Genomic DNA, 19938 nt, shown 5'->3' on the forward strand with positions numbered 1-19938 from the left:
TGCCTAGTTAAATAAAGGTAAAATAAAAAATAAAAATAAAAAAATTCCCAGTGGGTCAGAAGTTTACATACACTCAATTAGTATTTGGTAGCATTGCCTTTAACTTGGGTCAAACTTTTCGGGTAGCCTTCCACAAGCTTCCAACAATACGTGGGGTAAATGTTGGCCCATTCCTCCTAACAGAGCTGGTGTAACTGAGTCAGGTTTGTAGGCCTCCTTGCTCGCACACGCTTTTTCAGTTCTGCCCACATATTTTCAATAGGATTGAGGAAAGGGCTTTGTGATGGCCACTCCAATTTTATATTTGAGATTCTTCAAAATAGCCACCCTTTGCCTTGATGACAGCTTTGCACACTGTTGCCACACTCTTTCTCTCAACCAGCTTCATGAGGTAGTCAACTGGAATGCATTTCATATTAATAGGTGTGCCTTCTAAAAAGTTCATTTGTGGAATTGATTTTCTTCTTAATGCGTTTGAGCCAATCAGTCGTGTTCTGCCAAGGTAGGGGTGGTATACAGATATAGCCCTATTTGGTAAAAGACCAAGTCCATATTATGGCAAGAACAGCTCAAATAAGCGAAGAGAAACGACAGTCTGTTACTGACATGAAGGTCAGTCAATACAGAACATTTCAAGAACTTTTAAAGTTTCTTCAAGTGCAGTCGCAAAAAGCATCCAGTGCTATGATGAAACTGGCTCTCATGAGGACCGCTACAGGAAAGGAAGACCCAGAGTTACCTCTGCTGCAGAAGATAAGTTCATTAGAGTTAACTGGACCTCAGAAATTTCAGCCCAAATGCTTCACAGAGTTCAAGTAACAGACACATCTCAACACCAACTTTTCAGAGGAGACTGCGTGAATCAGGCATTCATGGTCACATTGCTGCAAAGGACTCCAAAGGAAACTACTGAAGGACACCAATAAGATGAAGAGACTTGCTTGGGCCAAGAAACACAGGCAATGGACATTAGACTGTTGGAAATCTGTCCTTTGGTCTGATGAGTCCAAATTTGAGATTTTTGGGTCCAACCACAGTGCCTTTGTGAGACTCCGAGTAGGTGAATGGATGATCTCCACATGTGTGGTTCCCACCGTGAAGCATGGAGGAGGAGGTGTGATGGTGCTTTGCTGATGACACTGTCAATTATTTATTTAGAATTCAAGGCATACTTAACCAGCATGGCTACCACAGCATTCTGCAGCGATACGCCATCCCATCTGGTTTGCACTTAGTGGGACTATTATACATCTGCAGGCTGTATAGGGGCTATTTGACCAAGAAGGAGAGTGATGGAGTGCTGCATTACATTACCTGGCCTCCATAATCACCCGACCTCAACCCAGTTGAGAATGGTTTGGGATAGGTTGGACCACAGAGTGAAGGAAAAGCAGCCAACAAGTGCTCAACATATGTGGGAACTCCTTCAATACTGTTGGGAAAGCATTCCAGGTGAAGCTGGTTGAGAGAATGCCAAGAGTGTGCAAAGCTGTCATCAAGGCAAAGGGTGGCTACTTTGAAGAATCTCAAATATAAAATAAATGTTGACTTGTTTAACACTTTTTTGGTTACTACATGATTCCATATGTGTTATTTCGTAGTTCCGATGTCTTCACTATTATTCTACAATGTAGAAAATAGTCAAAAGTAAGAGAAACCCTTGAATGACAGGTGTGTCAAAACCTTCGACTGGTACTGTATATAAAAACATTTTCCTTCAAGTAGATTACTGATGTTACTGTTTCTTCTATGAGTGAGGTGACCAGAGGACCATTAAGGAGCCTCAGGCAATGGTTGCTATGTTTGATACATGCATTACATCACACACATATTGTGTATGTAGTAGCTATGCACTGAATATGGAGGAGGTGCCAAATGTGATATTGATTCAAATATCTATTTTGCTACATAACAAGTACAGTATGATATAAACTTGCCATCTTTTTAACAAAGATCTCTTCCTGTTCTCACTCTAGGTGTAACCTCGTAGAAGGTATCGACAATCAGTACATCAAAAGTTGCCTGTACGACCCAAAGACGGCCCCACTGTGTCCCATTTTCAGACTGGGCGACTTGGTACAGATGTCTGGCTTCAACTTCGCCGCCATAGCCAAAGTGGTGAGCAATATGCTATTATATTTATGAGTGAAGGGGGTTTGCAAGTACCTGTCAGTCCCTGTATGGTTGTGTGTTTTGTTGTAATGAGGTATAATGGTGGTGTTATTGTTAACGAGGTATGATGGTGGTGTTATTGGTAACGAGGTATGATGATGGTGGTGTTATTGTTAACGAGGTATGATGTTGGTGTTATTGGTAATGAGGTATGATGATGGTGGTGTTATTGGATAACGAGGTATGATGGTGGTGAGGTATGATGATGATGGTGTTATTGGCAACAAGGTATGATGATGGTGTTATTGGTAACGAGGTATGATGATGGTGGTGTTATTGTTAACGAGGTATGATGGTGGTGTTATTGGTAACGAGGTATGATGTTGGTGTTATTGGTAACAAGGTATGATGATGATGGTGTTATTGGTAACAAGGTATGATGATGATGGTGTTATTGGTAACAAGGTATGATGTTGGTGTTATTGGTAACAAGGTATGATGATGGTGTTATTGGTAACAAGGTATGATGATTGTGTTATTGGTAATAAGGTATGATGTTGGTGTTATTGGTAATGAGGTATGGTGGAGGTGTTATTGGAAACGAGGTATGATGGAGGTGAGGTATGATGATGGTGGTGTTATTGGCAACACGGTATGATGATGGTGTTATTGTTAATGAGGTTTGATAGTGGTGTTATTGTTAACGGGGTATGATGGTGGTGAGGTATGATGATGATGGTGTTATTGGTAACGGGGTATGATGGTGTTATTGGTAACGGGGTATGATGGTGTTATTGGTAACGGGGTATGATGGTGGTGTTATTGGTAACGTGGTTTGATGATGGTGTTATGGGTAACGGGGTATGATGGTGGTGTTATTGGTAACGGGGTATGATGGTGGTGTTATTGGTAACGAGGTTTGATGATGGTGTTATGGGTAACGGGGTATGATGGTGGTGTTATTGGTAACGGGGTATGATGGTGGTGTTATTGGTAACGAGGTTTGATGATGGTGTTATGGGTAACGGGTATGATGGTGGTGTTATTGGTAACGAGGTATGATGGTGTTGTTATTGGTAACAAGGTATGATGATGATGGTGTTATTGGTAACGAGGTATGATGGCGGTGTTATTGATAACGAGATATGATGATGGTGTTATTGGTGACATGGTATGATGGTGGTGTGATTGGTAACGAGGTATAATGAGGGTGTTATTTGGGAACGAGGTATGCTCTGTCAAAGGTCATTTCTGAGTGAAAGCTTAGTAGAACATTCAAATTATTGGTAACGGGGTATGATGGTGTTATTGGTAACGGGGTATGATGGTGGTGTTATTGGTAACGAGGTTTGATGATGGTGTTATGGGTAACGGGGTATGATGGTGGTGTTATTGGTAACGGGGTATGATGGTGGTGTTATTGGTAACGAGGTTTGATGATGGTGTTATGGGTAACGGGGTATGATGGTGGTGTTATTGGTAACGGGGTATGATGGTGGTGTTATTGGTAACGAGGTTTGATGATGGAGTTATGGGTAACGGGGTATGATGGTGGTGTTATTGGTAACGAGGTATGATGGTGTTGTTATTGGTAACAAGGTATGATGATGATGGTGTTATTGGTAACGAGGTATGATGGCAGTGTTATTGATAACGAGATATGATGATGGTGTTATTGGTGACATGGTATGATGGTGGTGTGATTGGTAACGAGGTATAATGAGGGTGTTATTTGGGAACGAGGTATGCTCTGTCAAAGGTCATTTCTGAGTGAAAGCTTAGTAGAACATTCAAATTGCAACTGATTTAAAAAGTGTTTGGGGTTAGCGGTACCCTCATTGACTGGATGTATTGATAGTATCGTGCTGTTTGGGGTTAGTGGTACCCTCGTTGACTGGATGTATTGTTGTTGATGGTATGGTGCTGTTTGGGGTTAGTGGTACCATCGTTGACTGGATGTATTGTTGTTGATGGTATGGTGCTGTTTGGGGTTAGTGGTACCCTCATTGACTGGATGTATTGTTGTTGATGGTATGGTGCTGTTTGGGGTTAGCGGTACCCTCATTGACTGGATGTATTGATAGTATCGTGCTGTTTGGGGTTAGTGGTACCATCGTTGACTGGATGTATTGTTGTTGATGGTATGGTGCTGTTTGGGGTTAGCGGTACCCTCATTGACTGGATGTATTGATAGTATTGTGCTGTTTGGGGTTAGCGGTACCCTCATTGACTGGATGTATTGATAGTATTGTGCTGTTTGGGGTTAGCGGTACCCTCATTGACTGGATGTATTGATAGTATTGTGCTGTTTGGGGTTAGCGGTACCCTCATTGACTGGATGTATTGATAGTATGGTGCTGTTTGGGGTTAGTGGTACCCTCATTGACTGGATGTATTGTTGTTGATGGTATGGTGCTGTTTGGGGTTAGTGGTACCCTAATTGACTGGATGTATTGATAGTATCGTGCTGTTTGGGGTTAGTGGTACCATCGTTGACTAGATGTATTGTTGTTGATGGTATGGTGCTGTTTGGGGTTAGTGGTACCATCGTTGACTAGATGTATTGTTGTTGATGGTATGGTGCTGTTTGGGGTTAGTGGTACCATCGTTGACTAGATGTATTGTTGTTGATAGTATCGTGCTGTTTGGGGTTAGTGGTACCATCGTTGACTAGATGTATTGTTGTTGATAGTATCGTGCTGTTTGGGGTTAGTGGTACGCTCATTGACTAGATGTATTGTTGTTGATAGTATCGTGCTGTTTGGGGTTAGTGGTACGCTCATTGACTAGATGTATTGTTGTTGATGGTATGGTGCTGTTTGGGGTTAGTGGTACCATCGTTGACTGGATGTATTGTTGTTGATGGTATGGTGCTGTTTGGGGTTAGTGGTACGCTCATTGACTGGATGTATTGTTGTTGATGGTATGGTGCTGTTTGGGGTTAGTGGTGCCCTCATTGACTGGATGTATTGATAGTATCGTGCTGTTTGGGGTTAGTGGTACCATCGTTGACTAGATGTATTGTTGTTGATGGTATGGTGCTGTTTGGGGTTAGTGGTACCATCGTTGACTGGATGTATTGTTGTTGATGGTATGGTGCTGTTTGGGGTTAGTGGTACCCTCATTGACTGGATGTATTGTTGTTGATGGTATGGTGCTGTTTGGGGTTAGTGGTGCCCTCATTGACTGGATGTATTGATAGTATCGTGCTGTTTGGGGTTAGTGGTACCATCGTTGACTGGATGTATTGTTGTTGATGGTATGGTGCTGTTTGGGGTTAGTGGTGCCCTCATTGACTGGATGTATTGTTGTTGATAGTATTGTGCTGTTTGGGGTTAGTGGTGCCCTCATTGATTGGATGTATTGATAGTATCGTGCTGTTTGGGGTTAGTGGTGCCCTCATTGACTGGGTGTATTGATAGTATCGTGCTGTTTGGGGTTAGTGGTGCCCTCATTGACTGGATGTATTGTTGTTGATGGTATGGTGCTGTTTGAGGTTAGTGGTACCATCGTTGACTAGATGTATTGATTGATCTGACAGGGTGGGGCGATTGGTATCATCATTGACTGGACCTGTAACCTGGACCATGACCAGTCAGACTGTAAACCGATCTACTCCTTCCACGGTCTCTATGGAAACCCCGACGAGGCAGACACGGCCAGAGCATCTGTGGGATACAACTTCAGGTAAATAAAGCATCATGGTCTTGTGGTTCGTGCTGCAGAACCTGGCACAAATGTGTACCAGAGTCAGCATGGGTTTTGAAGTCCAATTTACTGCCCTTCTGACTCGCAATCTCTTCTACATTTTCTGTCCTAATCTCTTCTACATTTCCTGTCCTAATCTCTTCTACATTTCCTGTCCTATCTCAATAAATCATTAACAAAGTATTTATTGATCATTCTTGTAAGGGCCACTTTCTTAAATTGAAAAGCCTTTTCTGAGTTAAGATTCCAAATAAATGAAAGAAAAACACAGAGAAAGGTGTCGTGTTAGCCATGGGGGTCGTGTTAGCCATGGGGGTCGTGTTAGCCATGGGGGTCGTGTTAGCCATTGGGGTCGTGTTAGCCATGGGGGTCGTGTTAGCCATGGGGGTCGTGTTAGCCATGGGGGTCGTGTTAGCCATGGCGGTCGTGTTAGCCATGGGGGTCGTGTTAGCCATGGGGGTCGTGTTAGCCATGGGGGTCGTGTTAGCCATTGGGGTCGTGTTAGCCATTGGGGTCGTGTTAGCCATTGGGGTCGTGTTAGCCATGGGGGTCGTGTTAACCATTGCGGGTCGTGCTAACCATTGGGGGTCGTGCTAACCATTGGGGGTCGTGCTAACCATGCGACTAAGGAAGTTACACTATTCATTATACAGCTTACTCTTCTTAGTTGCATGGCTAGGGTCATGTGAAAAGCAGAAGAGAGATACAGATCTGAACACTAGCCTAGAGGCTGAAAAGTGTGTCTAAATGTTGTGCTTTAGGTATGCAAAGCATTATATGGAGGACAAGCAGGAGAAAAGAACGCTTCTGAAAGTGTTTGGGATTCGATTTGACATCATTGTTCGTTCAGTGGTAAGTTCATGAAGTTCATGATTGCGATCCTTGTAAAATTCCAGACAGTATTTTTGAATTCCTCCCTTACGACTGTAGATTTAAAACGTTTAAAGATTGTTGATGTTATTGTTATTTTTCCAGGCCAGAAAATTTGATATCATTCCAACACTAACAGCTATAGGATCTGGTGTTGGAATCTTTGGAGTGGTGAGTCTTTCAATACTACACATCCTGTCTAATACTACACATCCTGTCAAATACTACACATTCCATTAAATACTACACTTCCTGTCTAATACTACACATCCTGTCAAATACTACACATTCCATTAAATACTACACATCCTGTCTAATACTACACATCCCATCTAATACTACACATCCTGTCTAATACTACACCTCCTATCTAATCCTACACATCCTGTCAAATACTACACATTCCATTAAATACTACACATCCTGTCTAATACTACACATCCCATCTAATACTACACATCCCATCTAATATTACACATCCTATCGAATACCACACATCCTGTCTAATACTACACATCCTGTCTAATACTACACATCCTGTCTAATACTACACATCCTATCTGATAATACATATCCTATCTGATACTACACATCCTGTCTAATACTACACATCCTGTCTAATACTACACATCCTGTCTAATACTACACATCCTATCTAATACTACACATCCTATCTGATAATATGTATCCTATCTGATACTGCAAAACTTACAGAATCTCCAGTAGTCTACTGTAGATCTCTTAAACAGCTTGTATAGAAATAGACTAAACAAATATGTTTATCTATTAAACAATGTAACGGAGGTAGTTGTGATCACAAAATTACATGTATATAACATTTCTCTGGCTCAAATTGTGCTCTACTTGTGCTGTTTCCAAAGGCGACTGTAGTATGTGATCTGATTCTCCTGTATCTACTACCCAAGAGGGAATTCTACAACAACATGAAATTCAAGGTCACTGAAACGATGGAGAAGGTGAGTTTACATCAAACTGTTGCGTAACATCCAGTTTAAACACCAGGTGGCAGCAAAGAGGCATTAAAAGAAGAAGGAAAAAAAAATTAGTTGTGCAGAAAACTGGGCAGACAGATCCTCAACAGTACACACGATAATTTACCCAACAGTTCATGTGTTGTCTCTCTAAGAAATACATGATAATAGTAATTTGCTCCTCCTTTGGGGAAGGCTACTGTATCCCACTTCATTTGTAATACGCATCAGTGTTAATACGCGTCACTGCATCCTGTATCAAAAGGTTGACTGGTCCTCATTTAAGCCCCGTAGATTTGTATTTATTTTTATATTAACCTTTATTTAACGAGGCAAGTCAGTTAAGAACAAATTCTTATTTACAATGAATACCGAAAGGCCTCCTGTGGGGCTGGGGGCTGGGATTAAAAATATCATAGAAATATAGGACAAAATACACACCACGACAAGCGAGACCACACTACACTACATAAAGAGAGACCTAAGACAACAACATAGCAAGGCAGCAACACATGACAACACAGCATGGTAGCAACACAACATGACAACAACATGGTAGCACCACAACATGGCAGCAACATAATAACATGGTAGCAACACAATATGGTAGCAGCACAAAACAGGGTACACACATTATTGGGCACAGACAACAGCACAAAGGGCAAGAAGGTAGAGACAACAATACATCACACAAAGCAGCCACAACTGTCTGTAAGAGTGTCCATGATTGAGTCTTTGAATGAAGAGATAAAACGGTCCAGCATGTTGCAGCTCGTTCCAGTCGCTAGCTGCAGCGAACTGAAAAGAGGAGCGACCCAGGGATGTGTGTACTTTGGGGTCCTTTAACAGAATGTGACTGGCATCACATCACTATTCCCTTTTCGTTTACAAAGCTCTACTACACAAGCCTCCGACTTACCTAACTTCAATGTTGAAGTATAAAAACACGAGATACCAAACCCCTGCACATGATTGGTTAATGCTTGAGGTTTCTTAGGTCTCCACCCGAATTAGATAAATCTGCCTCAGTTTTTAATGGCCCCCAATTTTTTGAAATAACCTGCAGAACTCCCTGTGTCTTGATTCCCTGGGCCCACTAGAGCAGTTTGGGAGTCCAATGTTGAATTTGTTAAATGAGAATTGCATTTGTTCTGGTCAAATGTAAAAATGCATTGTGGGGTTTTTTATTATTATTGTAACCTGTAGTTTATATCCATTTTTTTAATTGGAAGGTTTGTGTTGAATTTGTTGTCCTCAGGACACCATTGACAATGAGACCCTGGTCTCAGTAGACTCCCCATATAATATAAAACAACGATTTCATGGTCGCTAATAGATGATCTATACATGCTCAAACTAGTCCCAAACTATGGGGGATTCTCAATCGGAATGGCTCGATTCCTCCTTTTGAAAAAGGTCAAAGGAAATCGAGGAGAGGAGGCGAGGAGAGGAGAGGAAACCATGGATACAAATGCACTTGTATGAAATGACACTCCTTCTCCACTAGCGCGTCATTAGGCAAATGACGTTTACAGAGGACGAATTCCGAAATACATGTGGGTCGTAGTTGAATTGTGGTGGCATTTGAATCTTTTGCGTTTGCATGCAAGACAGTTTTATGCATTGTTATAAAACTTAGTAAATTTGCTTGTCCCAGCAGTGACACCAGTAGGGTTGTGGTGACATGTTTTTCGAATTTAGAGATATCTATTATTTTCAATGCTAGAAAGGGGGGCGAATTTGAAAACTCTTCCGCGGTAGGATACACCAATTGAGGAGAGAAGAAGACTCCGTTCGCCTATTAACGTATTGACACTCTCCGACATAAGCATTTCACTGTGCCGTTTACACACTTGCTGTATGTTGTTACTGGTCACATACACATGGTTAGCAGATGTTATTGGTCACATACACACGGTTAGCAGATGTTATTGGTCACATACACACGGTTAGCAGATGTTATTGGTCACATACACACTGTTAGCAGATGTTATTGGTCACATACACACGGTTAGCAGATGTTATTGGTCACATACACATGGTTAGCAGATGTTATTGGTCACATACACACAGATAGCAGATGTTATTGGTCACATACACACAGATAGCAGATGTTATTGGTCACATATTTAGCAGATGTTATTGCGGGTGTAGCGAAATGCTTGTGTTCCTAGCTCCAACAGTTCATAGCTCTAACTAGCTCTAACATTTCACAACAATACATACAAATATAAAAGTAAAATAATGGAATTATGAAATATATAAATATTAGGATGAACAATGTCAGAGTGGCATTGACAAAATACAGTAGAATAGAATACAGTATATACATATGAGATGAGTAAAGAAGTATATAAACATTATTAAAGTGACTAGTGTTCCATTATTAAAGTGTCCAGTGTTCCATTATTAAAGTGACCAGTGATTCCATGTCTATGTATATAGGGCAGTAGCCTCTAAGGTGCAGGGTTGAGTAGCCGGGTGGGAGCCGGCTAGTGACGGCTGTTTAACATGAAGCTAGGGTTAGGACGGTGGTTGAGGGTTAGAGTTGAATTGGGATGTGGAAATGAAGATGGAGGTTCTGGGTTAGGGTTGAGTCTAGGGTTAGGAATGAGCTGGGATATTGGGACATGAATCTGGGGTTGAAGTTAGGGGTTAGTTCGTTGACAATTGAACATCTATAAACCATCTATTGGGGACTATCCAGATAATATGCTATCCAAAGCAGTGTTTATTGTCCTCCCAGTCTTTAGCGAGAGCACGCCTTTGGGCAAATTCAAATTCCAACTGACACTCTGTTGTTAAAGTGTAAAGAAAATATCCTTTCAGATCACCTGAACAAGACAAGACATGTAAATCTCAATGTGTTTTTTGTCTGGTTAAATAAAGGATAAAAACAATAGTTTGTAATATGATTTACCTTCATCTTTATTTCATACATACACTCAAACTCAACTCTTACAAAGTAAATATGTTTAAAATACATTTAGTTGAGAGTCTAATACTGGTTTCAAACAAGTGAAACAGAAGGTGGTCAGATAGAAAATGGATCGATATGAGTCTGAGTCTGTCTTTCAGGAACCTTTAGATGAGTTCAAGTCTGAAAAAGAAGTATCCAAGGTAAGCACATAGTGTGTGTTTGTGTCATTCACCAGTTATCACCTTTATAAACTGTTACTGATTGTGGTTAAAGTGGGTGAAAGGCCAACACACACACACACACACACACACACACACACACACACACACACACACACACACACACACACACACACACACACACACACACACACACACACACACACACACACACACACACACACACACACACACACACACACACACACACACACACACACACACACACACACACATATATATATATTGTGGTGTAGCATGTCATTGATGTCTTCTTGGCCACACAGAAGCATTCAGAAGAGGTTCTAGTGCATCATGAGGCACCACTGTCAGAGACTTAGCCTCTACAGCAGCTGCCTGGATCAGCTCAGTCTTAAGGTTTGTGTTGACTGGTGTGGCTCCTCTGGTCTGTGTTGGAATACTTAAAAAAAAACAACATCCTGTTTCCCTCCCTTCCTGAACTACAGTCTGATCTGACATGATTGGATCAGTTGGACAGCTGTCAGACTGTGTTCAGCCAATAGAAGGGGGAGGATGAATGTATTCAAACACGACCCAGGAGAAACACATTGGTGAACCACATCAGCATGTTTAACTATTGGTGGGGAATCAATTAAGAGGAGTTCAATAAATTTTTACATCTGACACAGTTTTAGCCTGGTGTGTGCACACTGTAATATACACCCCCCCCCCCCCCCCCCCCCCACCCCCGTATGTCCTTTTGAACCACACAACGGGCGATATGGCGTGTTTTTTTAAAGAGTCCCATTTGAACATGGGCCCGGGTTTGTGTTCCTCTCCTACAGAGTGATTCTGCAGAGGGGTCCTGACTCCTGGGCTCCAGTCTGCAGTAACAGCGACTCCAACACACTGACTCCAGACTGCACTGAGACATCTTAAAGCATAAAAACAAGTGTGAATGGTTTTCTGCCTTGTGTCCACTCTCCAGCTCAATGATTCAACTGCTATTTAATTGCCTTCAAATCCTGTCAACAGATCTCAAACAATGCCCTTCCGGCTCAATGATTCAACTGCTATTTATTGCCTTCAAATGTCAACAGACCTCAAACAATGCTCTCAGTTTAGGAGATTTTTTTTATTTTACCTTTATTTAACTAGGCAAGTCAGTTAAGAACAAATTCTTATTTACAATGACAGCCTAGGAACAGTGGGTTAACTGCCTTGTTCAGGGGCAGAACCACAGATTTTTACCTTGTCAGCTCAGGGATTCGATCTAGCAACCTTTCAGTTAGTGGCCCAACGCTCTAACCACTAGCCTACCTGCCCGAGATAGATAGTTACGGAACATTCTTTCAGACAGCCACCCTCCTTTGTTTGTCTAAAAGTAATAATCAGGGAGACAGTTTAATCATTGGAATGTGATACAAAACAAGGCATCGATGTGCTTTAGGAGCGCTGTTCTCTCAATGTGTTATAATTAGAACTATGTGTTAGTTTAGGGTTGGTTCATTAACTGAAAGAATCATGCGTTTTATAACACATTCGTTACCTTAAAGTACCCTGGTTTATTAACACATTTTATAATATCTGTTTATAACACATTCGGTACCTTAAAGTACCCTGGTTTATTAACACATTTTATAATATCTGTTTATAACACATTCGGTACCTTAAAGTACCCTGGTTTATTAACACATTTTATAATATCTGTTTATAACACATTCGGTACCTTAAAGTACCCTGGTTTATTAACACATTTTATAATATCTGTTTATAACACATTCGGTACCTTTAAAGCCGTGGTTCACTCAGAAACATTTTCTATTTTCTTTGGGGACACATTTCTACACATTTTGTCAGGGGGTGCAGGGAAAATGTTGCCATTTTAAAGGTAATTTTCTTGCAATTGTATACATTTTGCCATGTCTAATGTGTATTCCTGTAATATTTGAGTGACTCTAACATTACTACAAAATCTCTGGGCTAAAACAACGTTAGCTGACGTGGGCTAGTAGATCTGGACAGTTTCTGACACGTTATAAATATCTCTCTAAGGTCTAGTAATGACCGACAGGACAAGAGGAACTGAGGATGTACTTCCCAATATAGAAGCTGCGCCTTGTGTATTCTACTATTACAACTTTCAAGAGTAAGTTGAAAAAGCCGGTTTCCAACCTCTTCCATCAGCACAGCAAAACACCATGTTGTCTTCAAGAAGCAGAAGAATAGATGACTACTGACGCGGGCGGGGTATTCCACCTTGAAATACTGTAACAATGACTGATTTTTGATCTTTAAATCTTTCTCATCAATCAACAAGTTTGTGATTGATACGCAAATTCAATAAAACATTTGTTGAAGGTTGTACTCTTGCATATACTTTGACAGATTACTTACAAAAAAAGACGTGATTAAATTATTCTGATATTTTTAATTATTTGATTATGTCTTGGTGTACAAAAAGCATGCAAAAAAAACAAAAAAACATCTTATTTATATATTGGTACATATTTACACGGTAACAGTGGCATTCAGTACAGGTTTGACATGCTTTTTCCCATTTATACCTGGTTCTAACATGTATCCTAATCTTGTCCTGTTTACACTTGTAAGATCTGATCCCAATCAGATCACAATGCATTATTTTCTACAACCTTCTAAAAATGTGGGCACAATCAGAATGTGGACAACATCAGGACGGACAACTGGCACGTTAGCACCGGGTATGAAAGAGGCTTCAGAAATATGCAGAACAGTACAGACATCGAATAAACCCATTGAACAAAATACACCTTCGACACAGAGACCAGGACAATCACATATGATAAATGGTACCTTCGACACAGAGACCAGGACAATCACATATGATAAATGGTACCTTCAACACAGAGACCAGGACAATCACATATGATAAATGGTACCTTCAACACAGAGACCAGGACAATCACATATGATAAATGGTACCTTCAACACAGAGACCAGGACAATCACATATGATAAATGGTACCTTCAACACAGAGACCAGGACAATCACATATGATAAATGGTACCTTCGACACAGAGACCAGGACAATCACATATGATAAATGGTACCTTCGACACAGAGACCAGGACAATCACATATGATAAATGGTATCTTCAACACATCTTCAACACAGAGACCAGGACAATCACATATGATAAATGGTACCTTCAACACAGAGACCAGGACAATCACATATGATAAATGGTACCTTCGACACAGAGACCAGGACAATCACATATGATAAATGGTATCTTCAACACATCTTCAACACAGAGACCAGGACAATCACATATGATAAATGGTATCTTCAACACATCTTCAACACAGAGACCAGGACAATCACATATGATAAATGGTACCTTCGACACAGAGACCAGGACAATCACATATGATAAATGGTACCTTCGACACAGAGACCAGGACAATCACATATGATAAATGGTATCTTCAACACATCTTCAACACAGAGACCAGGACAATCACATATGATAAATGGTACCTTCAACACAGAGACCAGGACAATCACATATGATAAATGGTACTTTCAACACAGAGACCAGGACAATCACATATGATAAATGGTACTTTCAACACAGAGACCAGGACAATCACATATGATAAATGGTACTTTCAACACAGAGACCAGGACAATCACATATGATAAATGGTACCTTCAACACAGAGACCAGGATAATCACATATGATAAATGGTACCTTCAACACAGAGACCAGGACAATCACATATGATAAATGGTACCTTCAACACAGAGACCAGGACAATCACATATGATAAATGGTACCTTCAACACAGAGACCAGGACAATCACATATGATAAATGGTACCTTCAACACAGAGACCAGGACAATCACATATGATAAATGGTACCTTCAACACAGACACCAGGACAATCACATATGATAAATGGTACTTTCAACACAGAGACCAGGACAATCACATATGATAAATGGTACCTTCAACACAGAGACCAGGACAATCACATATGATAAATGGTACCTTCGACACAGAGACCAGGACAATCACATATGATAAATGGTATCTTCAACACATCTTCAACACAGAGACCAGGACAATCACATATGATAAATGGTATCTTCAACACATCTTCAACACAGAGACCAGGACAATCACATATGATAAATGGTACCTTCGACACAGAGACCAGGACAATCACATATGATAAATGGTACCTTCGACACAGAGACCAGGACAATCACATATGATAAATGGTATCTTCAACACATCTTCAACACAGAGACCAGGACAATCACATATGATAAATGGTACCTTCAACACAGAGACCAGGACAATCACATATGATAAATGGTACTTTCAACACAGAGACCAGGACAATCACATATGATAAATGGTACTTTCAACACAGAGACCAGGACAATCACATATGATAAATGGTACTTTCAACACAGAGACCAGGACAATCACATATGATAAATGGTACCTTCAACACAGAGACCAGGATAATCACATATGATAAATGGTACCTTCAACACAGAGACCAGGACAATCACATATGATAAATGGTACCTTCAACACAGAGACCAGGACAATCACATATGATAAATGGTACCTTCAACACAGAGACCAGGACAATCACATATGATAAATGGTACCTTCAACACAGAGACCAGGACAATCACATATGATAAATGGTACCTTCAACACAGACACCAGGACAATCACATATGATAAATGGTACTTTCAACACAGAGACCAGGACAATCACATATGATAAATGGTACCTTCAACACAGAGACCAGGACAATCACATATGATAAATGGTACCTTCAACACAGAGACCAGGACAATCACATATGATAAATGGTACCTTCAACACAGACACCAGGACAATCACATATGATAAATGGTACTTTCAACACAGAGACCAGGACAATCACATATGATAAATGGTACTTTCAACACAGACACCAGGACAATCACAGATGATAAATGGTACTTTCAACACAGAGACCAGGACAATCACATATGATAAATTGCAGCGATGCAAAAAACAACGACCCTGTTGTTGTCACTATGTACACTCACGCCCACAGCCCTCGATTAGATTCACTTCATCTCAAATCATGTTAACAGGTGTAGCTGGAGTGACAGACAGCAGTGTAGTGATGTGAACGTGTCATAATGACATGGGCATGGAGTGACAGACAGCAGTGTAGTGATGTGAACGTGTCATAATGACATGGGCATGGAGTGACAGACAGCAGTGTAGTGATGTGAACGTGTCATAATGACATGGGCATGGAGTGACAGACAGCAGTGTAGTGATGTGAACGTGTCATAATGACATGGGCATGGAGTGACAGACAGCAGTGTAGTGATGTGAACGTGTCATAATGACATGGGCATGGAGTGACAGACAGTAGTGTAGTGATGTGAACGTGTCATAATGACATGGGCATGGAGTGACAGACAGCAGTGTAGTGATGTGAACGTGTCATAATGACATGGGCATGGAGTGACAGACAGCAGTGTAGTGATGTGAACGTGTCATAATGACATGGGCATGGAGTGACAGACAGTAGTGTAGTGATGTGAACGTGTCATAATGACATGGGCATGGAGTGACAGACAGCAGTGTAGTGATGTGAACGTGTCATAATGACATGGGCATGGAGTGACAGACAGCAGTGTAGTGATGTGAACGTGTCATAATGACATGGGCATGGAGTGACAGACAGCAGTGTAGTGATGTGAACGTGTCATAATGACATGGGCATGTTAACAGGTGTAGCTGGAGTGACAGGCAGCAGTATAGAGTTCCGGCTAAAGACGAAACATGCAAAACGCTCATATTAATTAGCATATAGACCGTGTCAATATCACCAAGCTCAACTCCCAAGGCAATGTACCTAATAGACAGAAGGAAAGAACACCTGAGTGCATTTAGAATCAGGACACAACACTAAAGAGGGAATGGCAAGAATATTGCACTTCTGACACACATACCTGTACATACAGTACATACATCCAGTACATCCAGTACATACGCACAACACATACAGTACATACATCCAGTACATACATCCAGTACATACATCCAGTACATACACACAGTACATACACACAGTACATACATACAGTACATACAGTACATACACACAACACATACAGTACATACATACAGTACATACATCCAGTACATACATACCTGTACATACACACAGTACATACACACAGTACATACATACAGTACATACATACCTGTACATACACACAGTACATACACACAGTACATACATACAGTACATACATACAGTACATACAGTACATACACACAACACATACAGTACATACATACAGTACATACATACAGTACATACATACAGTACATACATACAGTACATACATACAGTACATACATACCTGAACATACATACAGTACATACATACCTGTACGTACATACAGTACATACATACCTGTACATACATACACACAGTACATACACACAGTACATACACACAACACATACAGTACATACACACAGTACATACACACAACACATACAGTACATACATACAGTACATACACACAGTACATACATACAGTACACACAGTAGATACATACAGTGCATACATACAGGTGAATACACATTAGACACTGATAAAGGTTATTGTGCTCCACACAGACGTACAAAAAAAACTGTTTATCTTTAGCTTGTGCATCATCGTTCTTTTAGATGAAATGTCAGATAGTGACCACTCATCCTGGTGGCAGACAGCTGGCTCACAGCCAGGTGCTGTCTTTGTTCTGATCCCAACAGCCCTTCAGTTACAAGTTAACCCACAGACTGACAGTTAACCCACAGACCGACATTTAACCCACAGACTGTTAGTTAACCCACAGACTGACAGTTAACCCACAGACCGACAGTTAGTTAACCCACAGACTGACAGTTAGTTAACCCACAGACTGTTAGTTAACCCACAGACTGACAGTTAGTTAACCCACAGACTGTTAGTTAACCCACAGACTGACAGTTAGTTAACCCACAGACTGACAGTTAACCCACAGACTGACAGTTAACCCACAGACTGTTAGTTAACCCACAGACTGACAGTTAACCCACAGACTGACAGTTAGTTAACCCACAGACTGACAGTTAACCCACAGACTGTTAGTTAACCCACAGACTGACAGTTAGTTAACCCACAGACTGACAGTTAGTTAACCCACAGACTGACAGTTAGTTAACCCACAGACTGACAGTTAGTTAACCCACAGACTGACAGTTAGTTAACCCACAGACTGACAGGTGACAACCCCTTAAAAGCTCCATCGAATAACAACCACTTCCAGTGTAACATGAATATAGCGTTGAGCCCACAGGCAGCAGGAAGGAAAGTAGAAAAACAAGAAGCCATTACCGAAAACAAAGCAAGCTCTTCAGGTTGATTGAAACCCTTCACTTGGAATAGCATGCTATAGAAATCACAAAGAAAGAAGTATAATTGTAACGGCTGTTGGAAGGAGAGGACCAGAGCGTAGCGTGGTACGTGTTCATAATTTTATTAATGGAACTGAACACTGAATAGCAAAACAACAACGAGAACAACCGAAACAGTTCTGTCTGGTGCAGACACAAAAACAGAACTTCCACGACCATCCCTCTTTCCATCCTCTCACTGTAGCGCCTAACAGCACTGATACGTCCAGCAGGGGTTAATATACTTATCCCAGACAACCCTGTAGCTACAGCTGAGGACAGGAATATTACTTATCCCAGACAACCCTGTAGCTACAGCTGAGGACAGGAATATTACTTATCCCAGACAACCCGGAGGCTACAGCTGAGGACAGGAATATTACTTATCCCAGACAACCCTGTAGCTACAGCTGAGGACAGGAATATTACTTATCCCAGACAACCCTGTAGCTACAGCTGAGGACAGGAACATTACTTATCCCAGACAACCCGGAGGCTACAGCTGAGGACAGGAATATTACTTATCCCAGACAACCCTGTAGCTACAGCTGAGGACAGGAACATTACTTATCCCAGACAACCCTGTAGCTACAGCTGAGGACAGGAACATTACTTATCCCAGACAACCTTGTAGCTACAGCTGAGGACAGGAACATTACTTATCCCAGACAACCCTGTAGCTACGGCTGAGGACAGGAATATTACTTATCCCAGACAACCCTGTAGCTACGGCTGAGGACAGGAATATTACTTATCCCAGACAACCCTGTAGCTACGGCTGAGGACAGGAACATTACTTATCCCAGACAACCCGGAGGCTACAGCTGAGGACAGGAACATTACTTATCCCAGACAACCCTGTAGCTACGGCTGAGGACAGGAACATTACTTATCCCAGACAACCCTGTAGCTACAGCTGAGGACAGGACCATTACTTATCCCAGACAACCCTGTAGCTACAGCTGAGGACAGGAACATTACTTATCCCAGACAACCCTGTAGCTACAGCTGAGGACAGGAACATTACTTATCCCAGACAACCCTGTAGCTACAGCTGAGGACAGGAACATTACTTATCCCAGACAACCCTGTAGCTACAGCTGAGGACAGGAACATTACCTATCCCAGACAACCCTGTAGCTACAGCTGAGGACAGGAACATTACTTATCCCAGACAACCCTGTAGCTACAGCTGAGGACAGGAACATTACTTATCCCAGACAACCCTGTAGCTACGGCTGAGGACAGGAATATTACTTATCCCAGACAACCCTGTAGCTACGGCTGAGGACAGGAATATTACTTATCCCAGACAACCCTGTAGCTACGGCTGAGGACAGGAACATTACTTATCCCAGACAACCCGGAGGCTACAGCTGAGGACAGGAACATTACTTATCCCAGACAACCCTGTAGCTACGGCTGAGGACAGGAACATTACTTATCCCAGACAACCCTGTAGCTACAGCTGAGGACAGGACCATTACTTATCCCAGACAACCCTGTAGCTACAGCTGAGGACAGGAACATTACTTATCCCAGACAACCCTGTAGCTACAGCTGAGGACAGGAACATTACTTATCCCAGACAACCCTGTAGCTACAGCTGAGGACAGGAACATTACTTATCCCAGACAACCCTGTAGCTA

At 41.5% G+C, this 19938-nt stretch overlaps 1 protein-coding gene across 6 annotated transcripts in view; it reads left to right on the plus strand.

Moving 5' to 3' along the window:
• Positions 1-13145, plus strand: part of LOC110533310 (P2X purinoceptor 1) — a 50446-nt gene extending 37301 nt beyond the window's left edge. For 3 of the 6 annotated variants that reach the window (XM_036989604.1, XM_036989607.1, XM_036989609.1), the window contains exons 7-14: positions 1977-2118; positions 5654-5799; positions 6582-6672; positions 6796-6861; positions 7572-7667; positions 10761-10802; positions 11108-11198; positions 11627-13145. In XM_036989604.1, coding sequence (XP_036845499.1) covers positions 1977-2118; positions 5654-5799; positions 6582-6672; positions 6796-6861; positions 7572-7667; positions 10761-10802; positions 11108-11161 — 637 coding nt within the window. In that variant the 3' untranslated portion in view covers positions 11162-11198; positions 11627-13145. Of the gene's footprint in view, positions 1-1976; positions 2119-5653; positions 5800-6581; positions 6673-6795; positions 6862-7571; positions 7668-10760; positions 10803-11107; positions 11526-11626 lie in introns of those variants that run through there. The other 3 variants (XM_036989606.1, XM_036989605.1, XM_036989608.1) reach the window with 3 other exon arrangements.
• The last annotated feature ends 6793 nt before the right edge of the window (positions 13146-19938 follow it).

This window comes from Oncorhynchus mykiss, chromosome 10, assembly GCF_013265735.2.
Source record: "Oncorhynchus mykiss isolate Arlee chromosome 10, USDA_OmykA_1.1, whole genome shotgun sequence".
In the NCBI taxonomy this organism is placed as follows: Eukaryota; Metazoa; Chordata; class Actinopteri; order Salmoniformes; family Salmonidae; genus Oncorhynchus; species Oncorhynchus mykiss.